At 48.4% G+C, this 27,292-nt stretch overlaps 1 protein-coding gene and 1 long non-coding RNA gene across 3 annotated transcripts in view; one reads left to right on the forward strand and one right to left on the reverse strand.

Moving 5' to 3' along the window:
* LOC138497681 (uncharacterized) overlaps positions 1-23,355 on the reverse strand; it is a 114,904-nt gene extending 91,549 nt beyond the window's left edge. Inside the window, exons 1-3 of the long non-coding RNA XR_011278637.1 lie at positions 23,241-23,355; positions 22,929-23,015; positions 22,737-22,807 (exon numbers count right to left, since the gene is read on the reverse strand). This is a non-coding gene — a long non-coding RNA (uncharacterized lncRNA). The remainder of the gene's footprint in view (positions 1-22,736; positions 22,808-22,928; positions 23,016-23,240) is intronic.
* The window catches only part of LOC138497680 (carbonic anhydrase 13-like), a 1,250,189-nt gene extending 1,225,135 nt beyond the window's left edge, over positions 1-25,054 (forward strand). For both annotated transcript variants that reach the window (XM_069621291.1, XM_069621292.1), the window contains exon 8: positions 24,761-25,054. In XM_069621291.1, the coding sequence (XP_069477392.1) occupies positions 24,761-24,889 (129 nt within the window). In that variant the 3' untranslated portion in view covers positions 24,890-25,054. The remainder of the gene's footprint in view (positions 1-24,760) is intronic.
* Positions 25,055-27,292: the final 2,238 nt, after the last annotated feature.

A 27,292-nucleotide genomic window follows, 5' to 3' on the forward strand; every position in this document is an offset into this window, starting at 1 on the left:
GTGTGGGTGCACCTACCTGGCCGCCAAGGGGAAAGCCTAAAACACAAGTAACCCCAAGTCTGTTTTCACACCGGAAATGTCACACTCTCACATCATACAGATATGGGCCTCGGGTGTCCAAGCCACCGAGGAAAACGGGGAACCCCATGCATTTTCGAAAAGAGGACACCCGTGGGAATCCGCAGAGGTGTGATTTGCGCCCATCGCCCCAGATTTTTTTACCCAGACAGCCCTGCAAAGTCGGAAACGTGGGGAAAAAACGCTTTTTCCGCACATTTCGCTCGCCGCACCCATCGAAACACGCCCCCCACAACACATGGCCTACCGTCCCGCGTTCCCACAGGTGTCCCGATGAAAACGGTACCTCACATGTGTGGGTGCACCTACCTGGCCGCCAAGGGGAAAGCCTAAAACACAAGTAACCCCAAGTCTGTTGTCCATTCTGCCGACCGGCGCAACTTACAGATATGGGCCTCGGGTGTCCAAGCCACCGAGGAAAACAGGGAACCCCATGCATTTTCGAAAAGAGGACACCCGTGGGAATCCGCAGAGGTGTGATTTGCGCCCATCGCCCCAGATTTTTTTACCCAGACAGCCCTGCAAAGTCGGAAATGTGGGGAAAAAACCGCTTTTTCCGCACATTTCGCTCGCCGCACCCATCGAAACACGCCCCCCACAACACATGGCCTACCGTCCCGCGTTCCCACAGGTGTCCCGATGAAAACGGTACCTCACATGTGTGGGTGCACCTACCTGGCCGCCAAGGGGAAAGCCTAAAACACAAGTAACCCCAAGTCTGTTGTCAGAGGGAAATCTCAGACATTCTGCCGACTGGCGCAACTTACAGATATGGGCCTCGGGTGTCCAAGCCACCGAGGAAAACAGGGAACCCCATGCATTTTCGAAAAGAGGACACCCGTGGGAATCCGCAGAGGTGTGATTTGCGCCCATCGCCCCAGATTTTTTTACCCAGACAGCCCTGCAAAGTCGGAAATGTGGGGAAAAAAACGCTTTTTCCGCACATTTCGCTCGCCGCACCCATCGAAACGCGCCCCCCACAACACATGGCCTACCGTCCCGCGTTCCCACAGGTGTCCCGATGAAAACGGTACCTCACATGTGTGGGTGCACCTACCTGGCCGCCAAGGGGAAAGCCTAAAACACAAGTAACCCCAAGTCTGTTGTCAGAGGGAAATCTCAGACATTCTGCCGACCGGCGCAACTTACAGATATGGGCCTCGGGTGTCCAAGCCACCGAGGAAAACAGGGAACCCCATGCATTTTCGAAAAGAGGACACCCGTGGGAATCCGCAGAGGTGTGATATGCGCCCATCGCCCCAGATTTTTTTACCCAGACAGCCCTGCAAAGTCGGAAATGTGGGGAAAAAAACGCTTTTTCCGCACATTTCGCTCGCCGCACCCATCGGAACACACCCCCCACAACACATGGCCTACCGTCCCGCGTTCCCACAGGTGTCCCGATGAAAACGGTACCTCACATGTGTGGGTGCACCTACCTGGCCGCCAAGGGGAAAGCCTAAAACACAAGTAACCCCAAGTCTGTTGTCAGAGGGAAATCTCAGACATTCTGCCGACCGGCGCAACTTACAGATATGGGCCTCGGGTGTCCAAGCCACTGAGGAAAACAGGGAACCCCATGCATTTTCGAAAAGAGGACACCCGTGGGAATCCGCAGAGGTGTGATTTGCGCCCATCGCCCCAAATTTTTTTACCCAGACAGCCCTGCAAAGTCGGAAATGTGGGGAAAAAAAACGCTTTTTCTGCACATTTCGCTCGCCGCACCCATCGAAACACGCCCCCCACAACACATGGCCTACCGTCCCGCGTTCCCACAGGTGTCCCGATGAAAACGGTACCTCACATGTGTGGGTGCACCTACCTGGCCGCCAAGGGAAAGCCTAAAACACAAGTAACCCCAAGTCTGTTGTCAGAGGGAAATCTCCGACATTCTGCCGACCGGCGCAACTTACAGATATGGGCCTCGGGTGTCCAAGCCACCGAGGAAAACAGGGAACCCCATGCATTTTCGAAAATAGGACACCCGTGGGAATCCGCAGAGGTGTGATTTGCGCCCATCGCCCCAGATTTTTTTACCCAGACAGCCCTGCAAAGTCGGAAATGTGGGGGAAAAAACGCTTTTTCCGCACATTTCGCTCGCCGCACCCATCGAAACACGCCCCCCACAACACATGGCCTACCGTCCCGCGTTCCCACAGGTGTCCCGATGAAAACGGTACCTCACATGTGTGGGTGCACCTACCTGGCCGCCAAGGGGAAAGCCTAAAACACAAGTAACCCCAAGTCTGTTGTCAGAGGGAAATCTCAGACATTCTGCCGACCGGCGCAACTTACAGATATGGGCCTCGGGTGTCCAAGCCACCGAGGAAAACAGGGAACCCCATGCATTTTCGAAAAGAGGACACCCGTGGGAATCCGCAGAGGTGTGATTTGCTCCCATCGCCCCAGATTTTTTTACCCAGACAGCCCTGCAAAGTCGGAAATGTGGGGGAAAAAACGCTTTTTCCGCACATTTCGCTCGCCGCACCCATCGAAACACGCCCCCCACAACACATGGCCTACCGTCCCGCGTTCCCACAGGTGTCCCGATGAAAACGGTACCTCACATGTGTGGGTGCACCTACCGGGGGCGCAAAAGGAAAAGGGTAACCGACTGGGAACCCCAAGCCATTCGCCACTGCCCATTTTGTTCATGTGGGCAACCTACAGATTTGGGCCGAGGGTGTCGCAGCCAGCAAGGGAAACAGGGAACCCCATGCATTTCCCAAAAGAGGACACCCGTGGGAATCCACAGAGGTCTGCCTTGCGCAAATTGCCCCAGTTTTTATTAGCCACAATCCCCGACAAAGTGTGATATTTGGTGGGGAAAAAACACAATGTTCACTTTGTCTGGGGTTCTGGGTAATAAATTCTGGCCCGCTTCGCGGAAATCAGACCTCTGTGCTTTCCCACGGGTGTCCTCTTTTGGGAAATGCATGGGGTTCCCCGTTTTCCTTGCCGGCTTGGACACCCTAGGCCCAAATCTGTAGGTTGCCCACATGAACAAATTGTGCTGTGGCGAAAGGCTTGGGGTTACCAGCGGGTTACCCTTTTCCTTTTGCGCCCCCGGTAGGTGCACCCACACATGCGAGGTACCTTTTTCGTCGGGACACCTGTGGGAACACAAGAAGGTATGACATCTGCTGTTGGCGACGTGTTTCGGTGAGTGGACACAGGGAAATGTCTCTGAAATTGGCCGGAAATGAAGACAATTCTCAGACATTTCGCTCTGGCCACCCACCGAAACACACCGCCAACAACACGTGGCCTACCTTCCCGTGTCCCCACACGTGTCCCGATGAAAACGGTACCTCACATGTGTGGGTGCACCTACCGGGGGCGCAAAAGGAAAAGGGTAACCGACTGGGAACCCCAAGCCATTCGCCACTGCCCATTTTGTTCATGTGGGCAACCTACAGATTTGGGCCTAGGGTGTCGCAGCCAGCAAGGGAAACAGGGAACCCCATGCATTTCCCAAAAGAGGACACCCGTGGGAATCCACAGAGGTCTGACTTACGCAAATCGGCCCAGAATGTAATACCCAGAACCACCAGCAAAGACCCACATGGGAGAAGGGTGCCCAAGGCCAGGGATATTACCGCCGACTTTGCTGGAGCCCTGGCTGCCCTGCGTTACAGCTTCTCCCCACCAAGGAGTCTCGGCAGTGTGCCAATACCTCCCCGAAGGGAAAAGCTGTAATGCAGCCCAGCCGCAACTCCAGGACAGTTGGAGGTGATCTGCCCAGACGGGCCATTCCCACCCACACCACCAACAATCCAGCCCCAGTCTCACCCACCCCACTGACAGTGGGCCCTAACCATAGAATAATAAAAACAGTACTCACATAACGTTGCAGCTGCTCGGGTAGAAAAAGCTGTAAACAAAACAAAGAACATGTGTTACCTACGGTCACACCAGCAAAATGTAGCCCTCCCCGGGGGCAGATAGGGGGGGGTTGTCCTGCACTCCTCCCTGGGCTCAGGCATCCGTTCCTAGGAGCAGATATCTGGTCCCAGGAAGGGCTGCATGACTTGGCACCCACTCCATTGCGGGTGGGGGTCAACGCCCCATCCCATTAGAAAATTCCCTGACCCTTTGGGGTGCCCCACCGCCCCCCCTAAAAAGCGTTCCACCATTTTCATTTTTTTCCTTTGGTAACCCAACTCCCCTTGGTCCAGAGGGTCACATTGGTGTGCCAATCTGGCGCCGGGGTGCCCAAACCTTACTGCCCCACCCACTGGGGGGGGCCTGTCCCACCATTTTTGGGGGCCCTCTTCCCCCTCACCCCAAATGGCTGGGGGACACACCTCATGCAGGCCTCCCTGGGCCTCCTCCAAACGGCTGCGTGAGGTACACCCCACCTCCATTTGGGGTGAGGGGGGAGAGGGCCACCCCAAAAGGTAGGGCAGCACCCCCAATAGATGGGGCAGTAGGGTTTGGGCACCCTGGGGGCAGATAGCCACACTTATGTGGCCATCTGCACCAAGCAAAGTTGGGTAAACAAAAAAAAATATACAAAACCACAGGCTGCTTTTTAGGGGGGGCTGAGGGCCACCCTAAATTGGCAGCGCATGATGTACCGCAACGGGGGGTGGCCCTCAACCCCCCCCCACGCCAAATGGAGGGCCCCACCTCATGCAACCCTCCCTGGGGGCAGATATCTGCTCCTAGGAAGGGGCATCTGACCCCAGGGAGGGATGCATGAGGTGAGGCCCCCCTATCTGCGCCCAGGGAGGGTTGCATGAGGTGGGGCCCTCCATTTGGGGTGGGGTGGGGGTTGAGGGCCACCCCCCGTTGCGGTACATCATGCGCTGCCAATTCAGGGTGGCCCTCAGCCCCCCCTAAAAAGCAGCCTGTGATTTTGTATATTTTTTTTTGTTTACCCAACTTGGCTTGGTGCAGATGGGCCCATTAGTGTGGCTATCTGCCCCCAGGGTGCCCAAACCCTACTGCCCCATCTATTGGGGGTCCTGCCCCACCTTTTGGGGTGCCCCCCCCACCCCACCCCCAATGGCTGGGGGACACACCTCATGCAGGCCTCCCTGGGCCTCCTCCAAACGGCTGCGTGAGGTACACCCCACCTCCATTTGGGGTGAGGGGGGAGAGGGCCACCCCAAAAGGTAGGGCAGGACCCCCAATAGATGGGGCAGTAGGGTTTGGGCACCCTGGGGACAGATAGCCACACTAATGTGGCCATCTGCACCAAGCAAAGTTGGGTAAACAAAAAAAAATATACAAAACCACAGGCTGCTTTTTAGGGGGGGCTGAGGGCCACCCTAAATTGGCAGCGCATGATGTACCGCAACGGGGGGTGGCCCTCAACCCCCCCCACGCCAAATGGAGGGCCCCACCTCATGCAACCCTCCCTGGGGGCAGATATCTGCTCCTAGGAAGGGGCATCTGACCCCAGGGAGGGATGCATGAGGTGAGGCCCCCCCTATCTGCGCCCAGCGAGGGTTGCATGAGGTGGGGCCCTCCATTTGGGGTGGGGGGGGGGTTGAGGGCCACCCCCCGTTGCGGTACATCATGCGCTGCCAATTCAGGGTGGCCCTCAGCCCCCCCCTAAAAAGCAGCCTGTGATTTTGTATATTTTTTTTTGTTTACCCAACTTGGCTTGGTGCAGATGGGCCCATTAGTGTGGCTATCTGCCCCCAGGGTGCCCAAACCCTACTGCCCCATCTATTGGGGGTCCTGCCCCACCTTTTGGGGTGCCCCCCCCCCCACCCCACCCCCAATGGCTGGGGGACACACCTCATGCAGGCCTCCCTGGGCCTCCTCCAAACGGCTGCGTGAGGTACACCCCACCTCCATTTGGGGTGAGGGGGGAGAGGGCCACCCCAAAAGGTAGGGCAGGACCCCCAATAGATGGGGCAGTAGGGTTTGGGCACCCTGGGGGCAGATAGCCACACTTATGTGGCCATCTGCACCAAGCAAAGTTGGGTAAACAAAAAAAAATATACAAAACCACAGGCTGCTTTTTAGGGGGGGGCTGAGGGCCACCCTAAATTGGCAGCGCATGATGTACCGCAACGGGGGGTGGCCCTCAACCCCCCCCCCCACGCCAAATGGAGGGCCCCACCTCATGCAACCCTCCCTGGGGGCAGATATCTGCTCCTAGGAAGGGGCATCTGACCCCAGGGAGGGATGCATGAGGTGAGGCCCCCCCTATCTGCGCCCAGGGAGGGTTGCATGAGGTGGGGCCCTCCATTTGGGGTGGGGGGGGTTGAGGGCCACCCCCCGTTGCGGTACATCATGCGCTGCCAATTCAGGGTGGCCCTCAGCCCCCCCTAAAAAGCAGCCTGTGATTTTGTATATTCTTTTTTGTTTACCCAACTTGGCTTGGTGAAGATGGGCCCATTAGTGTGGCTATCTGCCCCCAGGGTGCCCAAACCCTACTGCCCCATCTATTGGGGTCCTGCCCCACCTTTTGGGGTGCCCCCCCCCACCCCACCCCCAATGGCTGGGGGACACACCTCATGCAGGCCTCCCTGGGCCTCCTCCAAACGGCTGCGTGAGGTACACCCCACCTCCATTTGGGGTGAGGGGGGAGAGGGCCACCCCAAAAGGTAGGGCAGGACCCCCAATAGATGGGGCAGTAGGGTTTGGGCACCCTGGGGGCAGATAGCCACACTAATGTGGCCATCTGCAGCAAGCAAAGTTGGGTAAACAAAAAACAAAATGCTAAATCACAGGCTGCTTTTTAGGGGGGGCTGGGGGCCACCCTAAATTGGCAGCGCCTGATGTACCGCAACGGGGGGTGACCCTCAACCCCCCCCACCCCAAATGGAGGGCCCCACCTCATGCAACCCTCCCTGGGGGCAGATATCTGCTCCTAGGAAGGGGCATCTGACCCCAGGGAGGGATGCATGAGGTGGTGCCCCCCCTATCTGCCCCCAGGGAGGGTTGCATGAGGTGGGGCCCTCCATTTGGGGTGGGGGGGGTTGAGGGTCACCCCCCGTTGCGGTACATCAGGCGCTGCCAATTTAGGGTGGCCCTCAGCCCCCCCTAAAAAGCAGCCTGTGATTTTGTATATTTTTTTTTGTGTACCCAACTTGGCTTGGTGCAGATGGGCCCATTAGTGTGGCTATCTGCCCCCAGGGTGCCCAAACCTTACTGCCCCATCTATTGGGGGTCCTGCCCCACCTTTTGGGGTGCCCCCCCCGCCCCACCCCCAATGGCTGGGGGACACACCTCATGCAGGCCTCCCTGGGCCTCCTCCAAACGGCTGCGTGAGGTACACCCCACCTCCATTTGGGGTGAGGGGGGAGAGGGCCACCCCAAAAGGTGGGGCAGGACCCCCAATAGATGGGCCAGTAGGGTTTGGGCACCCTGGGGGCAGATAGCCACACTAATGGGCCCATCTGCAGCAAGCAAAGTTGGGTAAACAAAAAACAAAATGCTAAATCACAGGCTGCTTTTTAGGGGGGGCTGGGGGCCACCCTAAATTGGCAGCGCCTGATGTACCGCAACGGGGGGTGACCCTCAACCCCCCCCACCCCAAATGGAGGGCCCCACCTCATGCAACCCTCCCTGGGGGCAGATATCTGCTCCTAGGAAGGGGCATCTGACCCCAGGGAGGGATGCATGAGGTGGTGCCCCCCCTATCTGCCCCCAGGGAGGGTTGCATGAGGTGGGGCCCTCCATTTGGGGGGGGGGGGGTTGAGGGTCACCCCCCGTTGCGGTACATCAGGCGCTGCCAATTTAGGGTGGCCCTCAGCCCCCCCTAAAAAGCAGCCTGTGATTTTGTATATTTTTTTTTGTTTACCCAACTTGGCTTGGTGCAGATGGGCCCATTAGTGTGGCTATCTGCCCCCAGGGTGCCCAAACCTTACTGCCCCATCTATTGGGGGTCCTGCCCCACCTTTTGGGGTGCCCCCCCCCCACCCCACCCCCAATGGCTGGGGGACACACCTCATGCAGGCCTCCCTGGGCCTCCTCCAAACGGCTGCGTGAGGTACACCCCACCTCCATTTGGGGTGAGGGGGGAGAGGGCCACCCCAAAAGGTGGGGCAGGACCCCCAATAGATGGGCCAGTAGGGTTTGGGCACCCTGGGGGCAGATAGCCACACTAATGGGCCCATCTGCAGCAAGCAAAGTTGGGTAAACAAAAAACAAAATGCTAAATCACAGGCTGCTTTTTAGGGGGGGCTGGGGGCCACCCTAAATTGGCAGCGCCTGATGTACCGCAACGGGGGGTGACCCTCAACCCCCCCCACCCCAAATGGAGGGCCCCACCTCATGCAACCCTCCCTGGGGGCAGATATCTGCTCCTAGGAAGGGGCATCTGACCCCAGGGAGGGATGAATGAGGTGGTGCCCCCCCTATCTGCCCCCAGGGAGGGTTGCATGAGGTGGGGCCCTCCATTTGGGGTGGGGGGGGGGTTGAGGGTCACCCCCCGTTGCGGTACATCAGGCGCTGCCAATTTAGGGTGGCCCTCAGCCCCCCCTAAAAAGCAGCCTGTGATTTTGTATATTTTTTTTTGTTTACCCAACTTGGCTTGGGGCAGATGGGCCCATTAGTGTGGCTATCTGCCCCCAGGGTGCCCAAACCTTACTGCCCCATCTATTGGGGGTCCTGCCCCACCTTTTGGGGTGCCCCCCCGCCCCACCCCCAATGGCTGGGGGACACACCTCATGCAGGCCTCCCTGGGCCTCCTCCAAACGGCTGCGTGAGGTACACCCCACCTCCATTTGGGGTGAGGGGGGAGAGGGCCACCCCAAAAGGTGGGGCAGGACCCCCAATAGATGGGCCAGTAGGGTTTGGGCACCCTGGGGGCAGATAGCCACACTAATGGGCCCATCTGCAGCAAGCAAAGTTGGGTAAACAAAAAAAAAAATGCAAATTCACAGGCTGCTTTTTATGGGGGGCTGGTGGCCACCCTAAATTGGCAGCGCCTGATGTACCGCAACGGGGGGTGGCCCTCAACCCCCCCCACCCCAAATGGAGGGCCCCACCTCATGCAACCCTCCCTGGGGGCAGATATCTGCTCCTAGGAAGGGGCATCTGACCCCAGGGAGGGATGCATGAGGTGGTGCCCCCCCTATCTGCCCCCAGGGAGGGTTGCATGAGGTGGGGCCCTCCATTTGGGGTGGGGCGGGGTTGAGGGTCACCCCCCGTTGCGGTACATCAGGCGCTGCCAATTTAGGGTGGCCCTCAGCCCCCCCTAAAAAGCAGCCTGTGATTTTGTATATTTTTTTTTGTTTACCCAACTTGGCTTGGGGCAGATGGGCCCATTAGTGTGGCTATCTGCCCCCAGGGTGCCCAAACCTTACTGCCCCATCTATTGGGGGTCCTGCCCCACCTTTTGGGGTGCCCCCCCCGCCCCACCCCCAATGGCTGGGGGACACACCTCATGCAGGCCTCCCTGGGCCTCCTCCAAACGGCTGCGTGAGGTACACCCCACCTCCATTTGGGGTGAGGGGGGAGAGGGCCACCCCAAAAGGTGGGGCAGGACCCCCAATAGATGGGCCAGTAGGGTTTGGGCACCCTGGGGGCAGATAGCCACACTAATGGGCCCATCTGCAGCAAGCAAAGTTGGGTAAACAAAAAAAAAAATGCAAATTCACAGGCTGCTTTTTATGGGGGGCTGGTGGCCACCCTAAATTGGCAGCGCCTGATGTACCGCAACGGGGGGTGGCCCTCAACCCCCCCCACCCCAAATGGAGGGCCCCACCTCATGCAACCCTCCCTGGGGGCAGATATCTGCTCCTAGGAAGGGGCATCTGACCCCAGGGAGGGATGCATGAGGTGGTGCCCCCCCTATCTGCCCCCAGGGAGGGTTGCATGAGGTGGGGCCCTCCATTTGGGGTGGGGGGGGGGTTGAGGGTCACCCCCCGTTGCGGTACATCAGGCGCTGCCAATTTAGGGTGGCCCTCAGCCCCCCCTAAAAAGCAGCCTGTGATTTTGTATATTTTTTTTTGTTTACCCAACTTGGCTTGGTGCAGATGGGCCCATTAGTGTGGCTATCTGCCCCCAGGGTGCCCAAACCTTACTGCCCCATCTATTGGGGGTCCTGCCCCACCTTTTGGGGTGCCCCCCCCGCCCCACCCCCAATGGCTGGGGGACACACCTCATGCAGGCCTCCCTGGGCCTCCTCCAAACGGCTGCGTGAGGTACACCCCACCTCCATTTGGGGTGAGGGGGGAGAGGGCCACCCCAAAAGGTGGGGCAGGACCCCCAATAGATGGGCCAGTAGGGTTTGGGCACCCTGGGGGCAGATAGCCACACTAATGTGGCCATCTGCACCAAGCCAAGTTGGGTAAACAAAAAACAAAATGCAAAATCACAGGCTGCTTTTTAGGGGGGGCTGAGGGCCACCCTAAATTGGCAGCGCCTGATGTACCGCAACGGGGGGTGACCCTCAACCCCCCCCACCCCAAATGGAGGGCCCCACCTCATGCAACCCTCCCTGGGGGCAGATAGGGGGGGCCCACCTCATGCATCCCTCCCTGGGGTCAGATGCCCCTTCCTAGGAGCAGATATCTGCCCCCAGGGAGGGTTACAAGGGGTGCCCCCTTTCTACTTCGGTTGGGGGGACACCCCCCTTTCATTCAGTAAAAAAATCCATGGTGGCTGGTGGCCCCCACCCCTGTTTCCCATCATTTCAATTTTTTTTTTTTCATTTTACATTCCCTTGGGGCAGATGGTCAGCCATCTGCCCCAGGGTTCACATGCACGTGCCCCCATGCTTTGGGGTCGGGAGGGGGGAGAGGGCTGCTGACTTGAAGCAGCCCCCTTCCCCCCCCCCACCTCACAAAGAGATCCATGGTAGTCTAGTGGGTTGCTGGTCACGGATCGAGCGGTCTGCGCCGATCCGTGACCAGCAATGCCTCATATGTGGTGTCCTTGGAAAGGGGAGAAAGTCCCCTTTCCAGGGACACCACTTTCTGTTCAATCCCTGGTGGCCTAGTGGGCCCCAGGACCCCAAACCCCCTCCCACCTCCCCCCATCCCTCAGATTATTATTTAATTTTTTTTATATATTTCCCTGGGGGCAGATGGCCAGCCATCTGCCCCCAGGGTACATTTTCATGTGTCCCCATGCTTTGGGGGCCGGGGGGGGGGGGGTGAGAGGGCTGCTTACCTGAAGCAGCCCCCCTCCCCCCCAACTCACAAACAGATCCATGGTGGTTCAGTGGGTTGCTGGTCACGGATCAGCGCTCTGCGCTGATCCGTGACCAGCAATGCGGCATATGAGTGGTGTCCCTGGAAAGGGGAGAAAGTCCCCTTTCCAGGGACACCACTTTTAGCTCAATCCCTGGTGGCCCAGTGGGCCCCAGGGCCCAAAACCCCCTCCCACCTCCCTCCTTCCCTCGATTTTTTTTTTTTTTTCCCCCACCCCTGGGGGCAGTGATCATCTGCCCCCAGGGGTCCCTGGCGCTGTGGCCCCATGCTTTGGGGCCACGGGGGAAGGGGGCCGCTTACCTAGTAAGCAGCCCCCCCTCCCCCACGCGTCACAAAAGGATCTGCTTTGATCCGTGACGTTGCTGCCCGCGGATCGAGGCGCCCTGCGCCCGATCCGCGGGCAGCAAAGCCACACAATGGGTACCGTTGGAAAGGGGAGAATCTCCCCTTTCCAACGGTACCCGCCTCGATCTCCGGCTTGAAATACAGCCGGAGATCGAGGCGGAAGAAGAAGGGGACTCACCTTCTCTCTCCAACGCAGCAGCCGAAAATGGCTTTGCAGGGATCGCTCAAAACAAGGTGCCAAAAAGGACGAGCTATCTCGTCCTTGGCACTGCGTGTGCACTTCCAAGGACGAGATACCTCGTCCTTGGCACTTAAAGGGTTAAAGACTCCTCAACATAAAGAAGTATATTACATGTCCCTGCTACAACTTTTTAAACCGTGGAGAAAAGAAGGAGAAATACTAGATAACTATGACTCATATGAAGACGCTTTCAAAGCAAATGAAAGCAGTATAACTGATGTGAACTTTGCACAGTACAAAACAATGTTGCACAATGAACAGCAACACGAAGAAGAACTCCAGGCCCAACTAGATAAGGACACTCCTGACAGTAGTCAGCCTTCTGTCACAGGAAGCCAAGAACCACTGGGACACCCACTAATAACAAATGAGGCAGAATTAGCTATGATAGAAGTAGAAAACACAATGCGTCAGTATGAAGATAAAGACTTAACTGTACTACAATCAAACCTAAACAATGAGCAACGTAGCATTTTTCAAGAAGTAACAAAAGAAATTGCACATGGTGTACAACATGAAAACAAAGAATGCACCTATCAAAATTACAAACCTATACTATTGTATGTCAGTGGTGAAGCTGGTTCTGGCAAAACATTCCTAATCAAAATCATCAGTAAGTTCCTTCAACAATTGACAAACAACAAACTCTCAGCTGTTGTCACTGCCCCCACAGGTTTAGCTGCCTACAACATAGGTGGTGTCACTTTACACGGATTACTACTCCTGCCAGTAGAACACCAAAACAAATTAGATTATTACAAACTTTCTGCAGAAGCTGCAATGGAACTACGCAGAGTATTGAAACAAATGAAAATGCTACTAATAGATGAAGTGAGCATGGTGTCCAACCTAATGTTGGCTTTGAATCACCTCAGATTACAAGAAGTACTCAAAACAAACTATGAACAGCTCTTTGCAGGAAAACACATTATTGTTTTCGGAGATCTTCTTCAATTGACAACAGTAAAAGGTGAGCCTATTTTTAAAACATTAGGACACAAACTCTGCCGTAAAACTGTTGGCAGCATTGGAAATGTCAACCTTTGGCAACATTTCCAATACAGAGAATTAACAGAAAACATGCGCCAATCTGCATATCTCACTTATGCCAACATCTTAAAAAGTATCAGAGTTGCTATGCTTTCTAAAGAAGCAGAAGCAATATTGAAAACCCTGCACATTCATGCACTTTATGGTGATAATGCATGTGCTACAGATGTTATGGAACAATTAGCCCACAAAAATGTCAATTGTATGGCCTTAATGCCAACTCTTGGAAGCTATTTCAAATTCAATGAAATAATGTTAAGTAAAGAAATGCAACCAATAATGGAAATTGGCGCCACAGACAAACTAGATGTACATGGAATGACACTACCCATGTGTGACCAAGCCACAACAAGACTAAATAGTTTAGAAAAATCAATCTCAAACACAGCAGGCTTGGAAAAGATATTAAAATTATCCTTAAATTGCAGAGTAATGCTGAAACGTAACCTTGACGTGGACCAAGGACTAGTTAATGGATCACTGGGTACAGTTGTTGGCTTTCAAACATACCCCCGTGACAACAAAATTCAGTTTGACAATATTCTCTTTGACAAACTTTCAGAAGTAAAAAGAATAGGACGCTCAACAGCTCGATTCCTTCTCTTCAAAGACATGTATGTACGCAGAGAACAATTTTCTCTAACTCTTTCATACACAGTCACCATTCATTTATCACAATGTCTTACCCTAGACAAAGCAATGATAGACATTGGTAACACAGTCTTTAAAGAAGGCATGATCTACGTAGCACTATCACGCTTACGTACACTTGACGGTCTATTTCTAATCAACTTTGATGCAAGTAAAATAAACACTGATATTCCTTGCATTTTAGAATACAATAGACTTCGCTCACTATACACCCCCCCATCTAAACACATATTCTGTTCCACAAAAAGTAAAACGTTATAAAAGAAAAATAAAACAGAAATGCAACAGGATGTCACTGCAAATCCTCCAAAGAGAGTAAAAGAAAGTAATACTTCATCAAGTACCACAAGCAAAAAAGAATCAATTAGGGAAAGTAAACCAGGTACTTCTTCAAAGAAGGAAGACAAACTCCAAAAAAAGCAGTCAGATACAGAACTACCTGGTCCATTTAAACTCTCAAATATAGTTGGTGTAAATTGCTACGCAAATGTAGCAATTAATATTCTATTTCAATTACCACCAATTGTTGACAACATTTACTTACACAGTACAGACCCATTGTGTTTGCAAATGTTAGTACTTCACAGAAACGCAACAAACAATCCTGACAACCCGTATAGTGTTCATGGAATAAGACAACAATTGGACTACTGTGCTGGAATGGTGAAATTCACTATAAACTCACAGGAAGATCCACAAGAATTTCTAATGTACTTACTATTAGTACTAGAAAACAAAAACATACCTATAAATGAAATCTTCCAGATTTCATACATGTGGAAACATACATGCACTCTCTGCAACAATGTGACACAAGAACAAATCCCCAATGAACGCTTTGTGTATATATCAATACCTAATTGTGAATCCGTTCCATTTCAGCAACTTGTACAAAATGCAAACCATGGTAGATTATGTTCGACCTGCAATTCAGATAATCGCTCCACGTTAGTAATACAAACACATAGTAAATACGTAATACTAATGCTTCTACGTTACAATGCAGATGGTACCAAAAACAACTGCAAGCTGACTGGATTCACACATGGTCAAATATCACTTGGTAAGAAAACCTTCACAACAATAGGTATAATCTACCACGCAGTAGCCACAACCAATTCAGGGCACTACACTGCAAATATAAAAAAGAAATGTGGATGGTTTGAATGTAATGATAGTACCATTACTCTAAAGCAGAGATTACCAGCAAATCTTATAAGCGCTTATTTAATGTTCTTAAAACCAAAATTTGATAACTAAACTGTACTTAAACCTTAAGTACACTCGTAGTAAAAAAATATAAACTGTCACAATATTCCAAAAGCTATCTAACTGCCCAAAGATGCTAAAACAACTAATCAGATAAATTAATACCACTCAAATAGAGAAAAAAAACAGACAGTTAGAATACGCCAATTGGTATCTAACTGTCCCAAAATTTAGAAATATCCAAACAGATAAATCAATAACACGAAGTTATGTAAAAAAATAAACAGTTATAATACGCCTACTGGTATCTAACTGCTCCAAAATTTTACAATATCCAAACAAATACCTAATATCTTACTGCTCCCAAAAACTGGAACAATCCAATGTATAAAGCATTAGCCAGAAACAACAAGTAAACACTGAAAACAAACAAATAAACTGTAGCATAACAAAAAAAAGATTTTTTTTAAAATCCAACATGGATGTTTTCTCCCACAGACCCAATGATTTTAGCAACAAACACAGAAACTGAGCAAATTGCACAGTACTCTGGTTTGTCATCTACTAAATGTAAGGGTCAAGAAAAAAAAGAAAATGTTGATTGTACAATGTAATAAGTCTTTATAAAATACTAATACTAACATGCTATTTTCTTTTATCACAGAAATGAACCAGAAAAACATGGACTCCCGTTACTAAACCAAATAGTAAGTATAACATGATAAATACAACCATCGCAGGATATCAGGACTATCTTCAGTGACTTGTGCCGCCACACCACTTCCTAGATCTCTACAGGGAGCTCCACTGCCCTTTACCCATACTGGCTTATAACAATGTTCCTTATAAATTTGTTTTTTACCCAAAGTTATAAGCCACTATGAGTGTGATATGCTGCGGTGCTTGTGGCCAGGGCATAGACTCTTGGGTGCATGGCATATGAGTGTGATATGCTGCGGTGGTTGTGGCCAGGGCATAGAGTCTTGGGTGCATGGCCAAATGGCCATGCACCCAACATTCTATACCCTGGCCACAACCACCGCAGCACATCACACCCATAGATTCAAGCATTGCAACCATTTTAATGTCTGCGGACACAACGAAGTTCCTAGAACACATTCAACTTGCCAGAGGACGATACGGACAGCGTCCTCAGGACACCCCCATTTTCTTTATGTACGAACATTTCAGGACACCGCGAGTGTTCTTAGAACACTTTCAGCTTGACAACGAACAATACAGACAACGTCTTCAGGACACCCCCTGCGAACATTCCAGGACCCCACGAGTCTTCTTGGAACACTTTCAACTTGACACCGAATCCATTCTGTTTATTTACGAACATTTCAGAACAGCCGTGTTGTCTGCAGACAAATCGAACACAACAAAAGCGTCTAGCACATAAAAAAAATACAACATTGCACCTATCTCATACTTCCCCACCCTCCGCAAACACTCTTACGCACCAACACACTCCACTAAATCCAATTTTTAAACCAAGTTTCACCTCGCTGTCCACGGTCGTCCACGAATGCAAGATGTCGGGTGCCACCGAAAATCTGACGTGCCCCACGCCGTCCAATCAGCGAACACGTTGGATGTCCGCAGACATCGCGCAAGCCGCTCGGCCAATCAGGGCACTGTCCGCGGAGCGAACCGGGAAGTCCGTCCGCGAAGCGAACGGAGATCACTAATTTTTTTGCCTTACATTTTGGTCATTTTTTTAAAAACTACTGGACGGATTTACACCAAATTTGCAAAAGCACGCTTTCGGGACCAGGCCCCCGCTCCTGCCGCAAATTTGGTGTAAATCCATCCAGCGGTTTGGGCTGTAGGCGTGCGCAACGTTTTTTTCCCATTATGCCTATGGGAAAAAACTAAAGTTTTGGGACCCCCCCTATACCTTTGCCCCCCCTGGACCAAACATCTCCAAACTTTGCAAAAAAATTCAGAGTGGGACATATACTTTTTTTGCAAAGTTTGGTGAGGATTTGTCCAGAGGGAGCGAAGTTATAAGCCACCCAAAAAAAGCTGTTCCTATGGAAACACCAACTTAACCATAACTACATGGACGCTACCGAGTCCATGTAATATATATATATGTGTTGGTAGAAGTTCCTATGCTAATCCGTTATAGTGGTGATAGAGTGAATGCCTGCGTATAACACTGAAACATGTATACAAGTGATTACAGTCCAGTAACTAATATGCTGACCCTAGATCCATTCAAGCTCACACAAAGGCTAGCTCACTGCCGATAAATGTAGAATGTAACCGCCTGCATATTATTAGACAATGTCATATGAACCGTCAGTCATATTTAGTTTTTGTCATGTGATTTTGTGTCAGCTGCCCCTCATTCACCACCCCGTGTTTTAATGTTGTGATATTTGCCCAGTTTGTATTAAGAGGTAACAATGTTATGTGTATATTTCTTCCCAAATAAGGCTAAACGCATGTAAGGCTGTAACCCACTACGTACAAATGCAAAGGACCCCAACCATTAAGGGGCATGAGACGAAAAGGCTGTGAAAGTGGGGCCTAAGCCCATCCATGAACACCCTGGTTCAATATTGAATTATGTTATTTCAACACCTGGCCACTAAGAACCCTTTTAAAGAGAAAACATGTCTAAAATGAGATATAGTTCTTGTACCCCAGTCACGGTAACCATATGCTCCAGCCTCCCCTTCTCAGTATCAAACAAAAACCCCCAACCTAGTATTCAAATGTGTTCAAACATGATATCCTTGATAAAAACACAAAATTGATGTTCAGTAATGGTGAATCATGCCTTGTTTTTACACTTGTAACCTATTGACTTTGCTGCCGGCCGAAGCAGTCAGACGTATGAATGAATGGGAAGGTGTGGCCACAAGGGCAAACGTCAGAGAAGTTGGTCAGTAATGTATCAATCCATTGGAAACCGGACAGAGGAGCCCAGCCGAACTCTCGACCCTGTTCACTACAACATGATGCCAATGCACCACGTGCCTGTGGATCAATCAGCCATCACTGACCCTATAGCACATATAGGTGCCTCCTCTTAGTAACTAATCCCAATCCAATATGTGCCCCTTAGGCCTTCCCATTGCAGAAGAGTCATCATGTGTATAAAAATGAAATGTAACATGTTTTCTGCAGAGCGCTCTCGGCGTGAGCAGAGTAGATTCTGTTTGCCCTAACTTAGATAAAACGCCTTTAACCTCACTCTCACTTGGTCTTGGTCTTATTCCCTCCTGGGATGTACCTTTATTGACTCTGTATTGTAGCCCACCAGCAGGCTAAGGGGCCTCTCACTTTCACTGGCGATGCCAAGGGATTCGTCACAGAGTATAAAAAGACTGAGCTTTAGCACTTCATTGGTGGCTGAGGTCTTTCAGCACATAGTGAGGAGTGTGTTTCCAGAGCTCCCAGGATTTAATATAAATTATTCCTGAAGCGACAACTGGAATTCTTCGGATACATCTCACATGCAACAGGTCCATACGCAGACCCCCAGAAGGTACTGGATGTTCACAATTCACCAGCACTACGAGGTGCAACGTTGTCTGGGCATGGCCACATATAGTGGCCGGTTCATAAGGGACCTCACTACTTTGTCTGAACCATTAAGGAACGTCACTAAACAGGACACCCCATGGGTAATAGACAGCTATGGAGGAAACATTTTTCCAAGACCTTAAAAATGCTCCTACTGTGAGAGATGTCATGGCATTTATGATCCAGCTAATCCAACGGAAATCGTGGTAAAGCCCATTTGGACTGGGGGCAGTACTGAGGCAAAAGAACAATAATGGAGAGGTATTCCCCATCACCTATGTAAGTCAAGCCTGTCTTGGGCAGTACAAAGTTATTCACAGATCAAAGGAGAGGCATTGGTGGTGTCTATAGGGCTGCCACCATTACCACATCTATGTCTATGGCAAGCCAGTATCAGTGGTAACAGACAACAAGCCTCTGCTACCGCTCATGTCTTTGAAAAGTGCTACATCCCCAGCCCGGATCGGAAAATGAATCCTACAATGATAAGTCACTACTATATAGGCCTCTGTGTGACAACCCAGCTGACTATCTGTCTAGACACCCCTGAGACCAAGGAACTGAGTCTCGGCACGAAGACTACTGTTGGAAGACCACATTTGCATGGTCACTGATGTTGCTGTTTTGATCTCCATGATATTGCACAAGATCACTGATGTCAGAGCGGCACATGAGTGCTTTGTGATGGCCTTTCAGGAGCACCTGCAGAACATTTGACATGAGCTATCTCTATCACCAAAGGTTTACTGTTACGGGATGTCTGTATTATCATTCCCTCAACACTGGTTTGAAAGGTGCTGCAGTTGGCACACCAAAGCCATAAAAGGACAGATAAGACAAAAGCAAGGGTAGGCGAGAAGGTGTGGTTTCCCGAGATGGAATACAAATTTGAAGAGTTTGTACGAAAATGCATATGGTGCCAAGCCTGTGCTCCGATTGCCTGCTCATCTCCCATGCAACCAAAGGAAAGAAGTGAGCGTCCATGGAAACATGCCAGCATGGATTTCGGAATGGTCAGCACAAACCAACAATTCTTAGTTACAATTGATGAATGGTCAAGATATCCCAAAGTCAACTTTGGGAAGTCTCACAGTCCAGTCAAGGATCTGATTCCAGTTCGCAAATGTTTGCAATGCATGGCCTACCTGAGTAGATAAAGGTTGTTGATAGACCTCCATTTCAAGGGTGGGAGTTTCGAGAAGAGTTAAGTTCACTAAGTATACATCATCTTCACATCACTCCTTTGTGGCCAAGAGCCAGTGGGGATGCTGAGCGCTTTATGCACAGCTCAAATAACATATTTTGGATTGTGAAAGGACCAGGTACCTTCCTGCTACAAACACTTATCAATTTCTATTAGAATTTTTAACAGCCTTGTACTCTACTATGAGTGAATTGCCGGCAGAAGTACGGATGGCTCGATGCATTTGGGAATCCGTTGCTGTTCATCCCACCCGAGAACATCCACAACTACAGACTGAGGTGGTGCAGGAAAGGTGACACCTGATCAGTGGACGCGAGGGCAACCTGTCCACATATAGAAAGAGCTGACAAGCACTGCCAAATCTTTCAGAACCCTGTTAGGGTGAAGATTTATCTGATCAGAACTGTCCTAGGATTGATAAACACTGCCAGACTAACAAATATCCCTGCCACAGGAATTCCGAACATAAAAACTGTGGAAGTTCAAACAGATTTTTCCTGCTGAGGACCTAGTCCAGGGGTGAAGCATGTTAAAGGTATGACTTCTTTGCTTTTGAAACCTGTTAGACCATTGATTGGGTCTGATTTGACGCTGGGTGTTATACCACCAAATGAATATTCGAATCAGAAAAATCATAATGCCAAATGTTACAGATATGAATTTACGGTCCCTTTCCATGGACCCAAGAAATATTATAATTGCTAAAGTTGGCAAACCGAGTGTCCCTGAGCCAAGAGAGGTGCTCAGGAACAAAGTTCTGACACGGCTGCACCAAAGAGTGGGGCAAAATTGTATTAGAACACAAGATTTGAGATTTTGAGATTTGCATAGGGTGTAAATCAATAACTGGTGCGCCATGAGTGACACAGTCTGTATCATTATAGGATGCGGCTAAAGTAATTTACCTCTGTTTTGGAGTCTTTGTAAGAACTTGGACAACATGTCATCATACACTTATTTGGTAATGATCTTAAACTGATACATTGGTGCACTCGTCTGGATATGTTTAGCTGCTATCCGTGATCCTATTCTTTTGAATTGTTTTTTTGTCGATTGCTTTTGTCTTATGATTGTCTTTATTCATTGTTAAGTTGTGTATGTATTTTTATTTGGCACACTGAGGCCTATGGGCGTGTTGCGCATTATAAGAAATAAAGTAAACTAAACTAATGACAGAGAAAGTAGTAGAAGACAGATGGTTTACAAAAATTACAATTAGAGTTACAAAAATGTTAAGTCTCTCTTTTGAACCCTACCTGTGGCATGTTATAGATGGAAAAGGATCCATGGTAAAAGGATCCATGGCAACAAGAAACAGTACAGAGACTGTAACGAGAATCTCAGGTTTCTTTAGAAAGATTCGCCAACCTGACCAGGATAGAAGAACAATGGTGGATCAAGGTCTCTAGTGGTTGCCAAAGACTGACACCAAGAACATTCCCCTTGGCCAGGATCAACAGGTATTTTCCCGACTGGTACCTCTTATCAGCCCACCTCATCTGTCAACAACAAATTGAGATTGTGAGGATAATATCGAGTGTTGTTCCAGTAGCAGAACTGGAGCAACTGCCTCAATACCCACAGAGGCTGTCCTGAAAACCACCTACCTAACTGGCAGACTTTGAGGTATACAGTTAAGCAAGTATTATGTTTTACTTACCTGGGCCTGGCTGTAATTAAAATCACTATACCTGTAATTCAATGTGCTGTTGTAATGGTTTATTGTTGAGATTATTCATATTTATGATAAAGGAGGGCCTCAAAATATGATGTACTGGTGAGTGCTGAATCACTGCACATAAGGAATAAAAGATCCCGGATACCACGGGTGTGCGAGACCTGTTATACATACACAAGTGTACATGTCATTGTTAGCAGCCCGCACCAAGTGTGTGCTGTAATAGCGGGTGGGGCCACCCTGCTACTAACATTTACCACCTCTAAACAATTGAAAGAGTGTCAGTTTAAGGACTTGTCACACAGAGGTGGCTGACCTGAAGGCTGTCCCTTATGATTCTGGTACAGCTATTGGACCAGCCAGAGCCACTGTGTGAGAAGCTGGTGTATCACTGTGTCAGACGTTGGCCCCCCAGGTTGCTCCAATTAAGTCGGCTCTGACCTCATCCACAGGTTACTGGTAAGACCCAGGATGACAGCTGCGCCACCCGGCAAACTAATCCTCTTCCTCACTGCCTGCTGCTTCCCCACTGCACTTGAAGCAGTGTTAAGTACGTTTAAGGGATTTACAAAGGGCAGTGGAGCTCCCTGTAGAGATGTAGGAAGCGGTGTGGCGGCACAGGGCACTGAAGATAGTCCTGATCTCTGCGCTCACAGAGCCCATCACCTCACAAGTGCTACTTGTTGACAGAAAGAGGCGCCAACCGTCAATGGCTCTCTTGTTTCTACCTAATGTGCCGATAATATATATAGTGTGAGGTGATCACGGGGCACGACCAAGCATGTCAGCGGTTTCCTGGGGATGGGAGCTTGACAGTTTTCTTTAATCAGATTGCAAATTATCTACCCATTAGTAGAGTCTGCAATATGGTCATTCTACCACCACGTGACCCTTTTCCATTATTGTTTTACTTGGTTTACAAATTCAATGAATGCTTTGCCAGGCAACCTGCAGTAGGTGCATTTGATTATATTTAGCTTGTTCTGCAGGGAGATATTCCCCCTGCATGTCCTGCTTCCTGCTTTAGCTAAGGAGTTGCATATGCACGTGCTTTGGCCAATTCGGATCGTCATGGCATCAATTGTGGGGGTTTTAAATGCATGGTTCACACTCTTCAAATTAAAGTTCAAACCTATAAATAGACTAAAGTATTGAGTTCTAAACATAAATATTGTGAACAATTTTCTTAATGTAAACACAATTAGATAATTCATCAACTCATATTGTATTTGATTCTAATACTTCTCAAATAAATAAATAGGAGTACGAATATTAACATAAGATAAACTTCATATGCTTGATTGTTTCAAACAAAATATGTGTGTTTATTTTCACAAATGAAGAAAAGAGCTTTTAAAGAGGTGTATATATAGTACACTCCAGTAACAATCCTGTGTTGATCAGACAGTATTCACTTCATACTGTTTTACAATAATTTTATCAACACATCATACGACGCGTTTTGGGGTCCTACGTCCCCTTCTTCAGGTATGGATGTTGCTTTCAAAATTGTCTTATCTAATAACAAAAATAAAGAATGTCAATCAATAATATGTCCAAGTTGCATCCCTTTCCAAGACCAAGCGCACCTACAGCATGAAAGGCTTAACTAACCTTGTACACCTGGGGTAACTCAAACCCTCCAATGGAATCTGTTTAGGACCTTGAGTCGAATTCACCGAAACCTGCGGACAATAGTCCAAAAAAAATATGTAAGATTCTAATTCTCTGTGCGTAACATGTAACAAAAAAATATATACCACCAATTTAACACTTAAAATGAAGAAAATTGAACTCAAAAGCTACCTGCTTAAAGAAATCTCCAGAAGCTTCCAACTGTAAGATCACCAAAGATTTCAGACTGTGTGCTGCTGCACAGCAACCCATGTGGATCTGTAATGAGAAGCACCCAAGTGCCATGAAGCTAACTATCAAAATGTAAACACCACAACAATTTATATCCAATCATGTCTGTAATGTCCAGACTCAAATAAACTCCAAAAGAAACCCAATAAGTAACCACAAATAAATACACAAGTGTTTAAAAAAAAAAAACAAATTAAAAAATGTTTTTTCTCAGAACTAGTGCCCAACCATCTACAATCTATTAGCACTCACCACTGTCTGGATATATCCAAAAACCGAGGGCCGGGAACGGGAGGAACAGCTGCATTAGCAGCCTCCCGTCCCGGGCCTCACTTTTATCTAATTCCTTGGTTAAGTCACGTGATCGCCTTCCCGATCACGTGACACATCAACGTCACATTACCCCTAAGTTTAAACCAGTCCGCATATGCGAAATGACGGTAAGATCTTTATTTTGTATTTTGTAAAATACAATCCCTATTGCCAGGAGTCTACCTAGTGCGAGCCACAATATGCGCAATTCAAGTATATATAAATTAGAAAGGGATTATCGCGTGCACTATCCCCCGATCACAGGACTACTGGACTTGAAAATCAAATAATATTTATAGCCAATAATGGATCTAGACTGTCATAGTCACGAAATACGTGGCAATGGATCTTCAAGTCCTACAACAAGTTACGTAGGCATTATACAAAGTCATGTGATCATTAGATTGGACTCGTTACTTAAGAATTGGGTCCATGACAGATATTAAAATGTACCACATTTACTCAACCAATTCATGAGTACTGCAAATTATTAACTAAATAAACGTGTTAAAAAATGTGTACCAAATTAACGTTGACTAATAAACAATATGTTAAATAATACTAACACAGGTACAAGATGTATTGATTCCTAAAAATTGTTCATTATTGGGTTTTATGTTGGCATTAAAAAACCTGCAAGGCTCAAGAAAAAGCCTTCTATGCTGCACTGAGTGCTGGTGGTACTTGGAAATGGGAAAGCAGCATGACAAAACAGTTATTGATACAGTCCTGCAAGGAACTGTATGAACACAATGCCGTAATCACATTTCAATCTTTGTTTTGTAGTAGATCACCACTAAGAAAGAGAGAGGGTAACATAAAATCAAAACAGAAATACATTCCATATTGACACCACATTAAAGGCACGGACAAGATATATACATCACAATCATTAAATATAACATGTCAAATCAAATTCATTGTTCATCTCTCTAGGTTCCAATGAGTCAAGCCTATCAATCAATTCAATTTCTTTCTGTCTCAAGAGTAACTTCATGCCTCCTCCTCGTTTTGGGATTTTAATGTGTTCCAAGATGATTAATTTTACCTGGGCTATAGTGTGATTATGGGAAATAAAGTGTTGAGATACTGGTGAGTGAATAGACTTATTTCTCATATTTGAATTATGTTCAGTCCACCTGATTTTGACTTTCCTCGATGTCAGACCTACGTAAAAGATGCCACAAGGGCATCTGATACCGTAGATCACATTCAATGTGTCACATGTGCGTGTGTGATTCAAAGAAATTGGTTTGCCTGTATGTGGGTGATTAATGGTTGAACCTCTAATTACATTATGGCAATGCTGACAATTGTTACAAGGCATCAAAATGTACTATCAATACAAACAGCCACAATGGATGTGAAGGGCACATATAAGATGTACACAGCCTTATTTTGTAACTTTGTTGAGTTTTACCATGACATTTCTAAATTTGCTGTGTCTTTCTAATTTTCAGCTCGCTAAATTCCGCAGCCTTCATCACGTCAAAAAATGCGATGAGAATACAGAGGATTGTCATATGCTTGCCACTGCACGTCCAACTCAGCCTCTGGGGCACCGCCAAGTGAAAGCATACTTCGCTTAAGATGTGCACAACTGTCATCCACTTAAAAACGAACAGGCCCCAGGAGCACACTTCCTGGAAAGAACACAATCAAAGAAAATGAATGCCGGACTGCATGGATATGTGCACCGCCATTTAACATTTTTGTTTATCCGTAGGGCTGCAATAAAAGTGTGTACAATCATGCTTTTGTCAAACTCTTCTGTAACTGCTTTTAATGCCAATGACTACAGCTAAACCCACGGCCTTATTCTAAGTAGTTTGAATGTCACCACCATCTAAAAAGCTGCTGTAGGCAGTGGTTGAAGTGGGCGCGAGCGGTACTCATCTACTTTTACTTCTTAAGTTTTACTGTTGCATTACTTTTATTTTAAAAAGAAACCGTTCTGGAATGTTTCAAAAAAGGTAGCAGGCGCTCCTTTCCAGAAAGAACATGGCATGATAACCTGTTCTGAGATGAGAGCTTGCAGCACATGCTTTTTGCTCACTGTACCTTTCACAGATGGGAAATATCCATTTGCATATCAGTCTTTGTCCCGCCCACATGGGCAGTCCAGCACCGAAATGCTATGGCAATTCCTCTGTGAACAAGAGTACCAACAGCAACCCCATACACGTGTTTCAGCCTTGTTGGGCCTCATCAGTGAGGTGAAGCTGTGCCTCTCTCGTTCCGGGATGGTTTCGTTTTGAAATAAAAGTGTAGGAAGAACTTGAAGAAGTTGAAATTTGCACTGCACTAAATGGCCCATTAAACAGAAGGCACATGTGTTTGGGGGGTTGTATTGTGCGTGGGAGGGGGCATGGCGATGGGGTTTGTGAGGAGCGGGGGCAGGCCAGCAGGGAACATAGTTCCACTACTTCTTATCATACACTTCGACCACTGGTTCTAGGCATTCACTTCCTTCCTAAAATGTGCTAAGTAGCCAGAGGGCACTGCTTCTCATTCATGAGGCCTACATTATGAAAATCCATGTGTGCACCTGCAAGTCCGTCAGCTAGCCTTTAGAGACTTATGTAAAGCAACTTATTTAAGACTGTCTAGGGCGTGGTTCTTCGTCTGCCTTGATTCAATACATACATAACTAGGTCTGGTTCATTATGGGTACACTATCAGTGCTCTCACCTACTTACTCAATAACCTGGATAATAAATGCTTCATGGACAATCTATGCCACATGATTCTGACTGATTTGGAATGTACTGATAGAGAAAATGCTTCCCCTCAAGGCCATGGTATCATAATCCTCTAGACAATAAGGGAGCTATTCAGCGAAGTTTAAACATTCCAAATCCCTCTACCCATATGATCAAGTTTAGGTTCTGCTGGAGCATCACCTGCACAAATAAAAAGGGTGATTGTAAATATTCAAACATTTTTTGTTATGTTATCTTGCATTTGTATAGTGCCTCCTGCCTTAGTTTATGGCTTCCAAGCACTTCGGCTGTCACAGAGGAAAAGGACGAGTATGATAGAACATTCATTAGTTGGTAGGTGGGATGACAGTGAGGGATATATAAGATGCACAGGAAGGCATGAGAAAGAAAAGGTAGAGGAGCTATGTTTACGATTGGACCAAACTTGTCATGTGACTCAACTTTTTCTATGGAGTGCAGCAGCAAGAGGAGAAATAGCTGTAGAGGAGGTGTTTTGTTCTCTGCGCAAGGGCAGTATATACATACATAACTAGGTCTGGTTCATTATGGGTACACTATCAGTGCTCTCACCTACTTACTCAATTACATGGATAATAAATGCTTCATGGACAATCTAAGCCACATGATGCTGACTGATTTGGAATGTACTGATAGAGAAAATGCTTCCCCTCAAGGCCATGGTATCATAATCCTCTAGACAATAAGGGAGCTATTCAGCGAAGTTTAAACATTCCAAATCCCTCTACCCATATGATCAAGTTTAGGTTCTGCTGGAGCATCACCTGCACAAATAAAAAGGGTGATTGTAAATATTCAAACATTTTTTGTTATGTTATCTTGCATTTGTATAGTGCCTCCTGCCTTAGTTTATGGCTTCCAAGCACTTCGGCTGTCACAGAGGAAAAGGACGAGTATGATAGAACATTCATTAGTTGGTAGGTGGGATGACAGTGAGGGATATGTAAGATGCACAGGAAGGCACGAGAAGGAAAAGGTAGAGGAGCTATGTTTACGATTGGACCAAACTTGTCATGTGACTCAACTTTTTCTATGGAGTGCAGCAGCAAGAGGAGAAATAGCTGTAGAGGAGGTGTTGTGTTCTCTGCGCAAGGGCAGTATGTCTGGAAATTACTGACTGAATGGTGAGCCTTGAGCATGTTAAAGCCATGCCCTTATGCTTACCGCCATAGACCCCTAAACAAAATTTGGTAGAGGTTGTATGCCAAAAAATCAGAATTTGACAAGCTTACAAAAGCTCCATGAAAAGCA

This window comes from Ambystoma mexicanum, chromosome 5q, assembly GCF_040938575.1.
Source record: "Ambystoma mexicanum isolate Mex_15411 chromosome 5q, UKY_AmexF1_1, whole genome shotgun sequence".
NCBI classification, from domain to species: Eukaryota; Metazoa; Chordata; class Amphibia; order Caudata; family Ambystomatidae; genus Ambystoma; species Ambystoma mexicanum.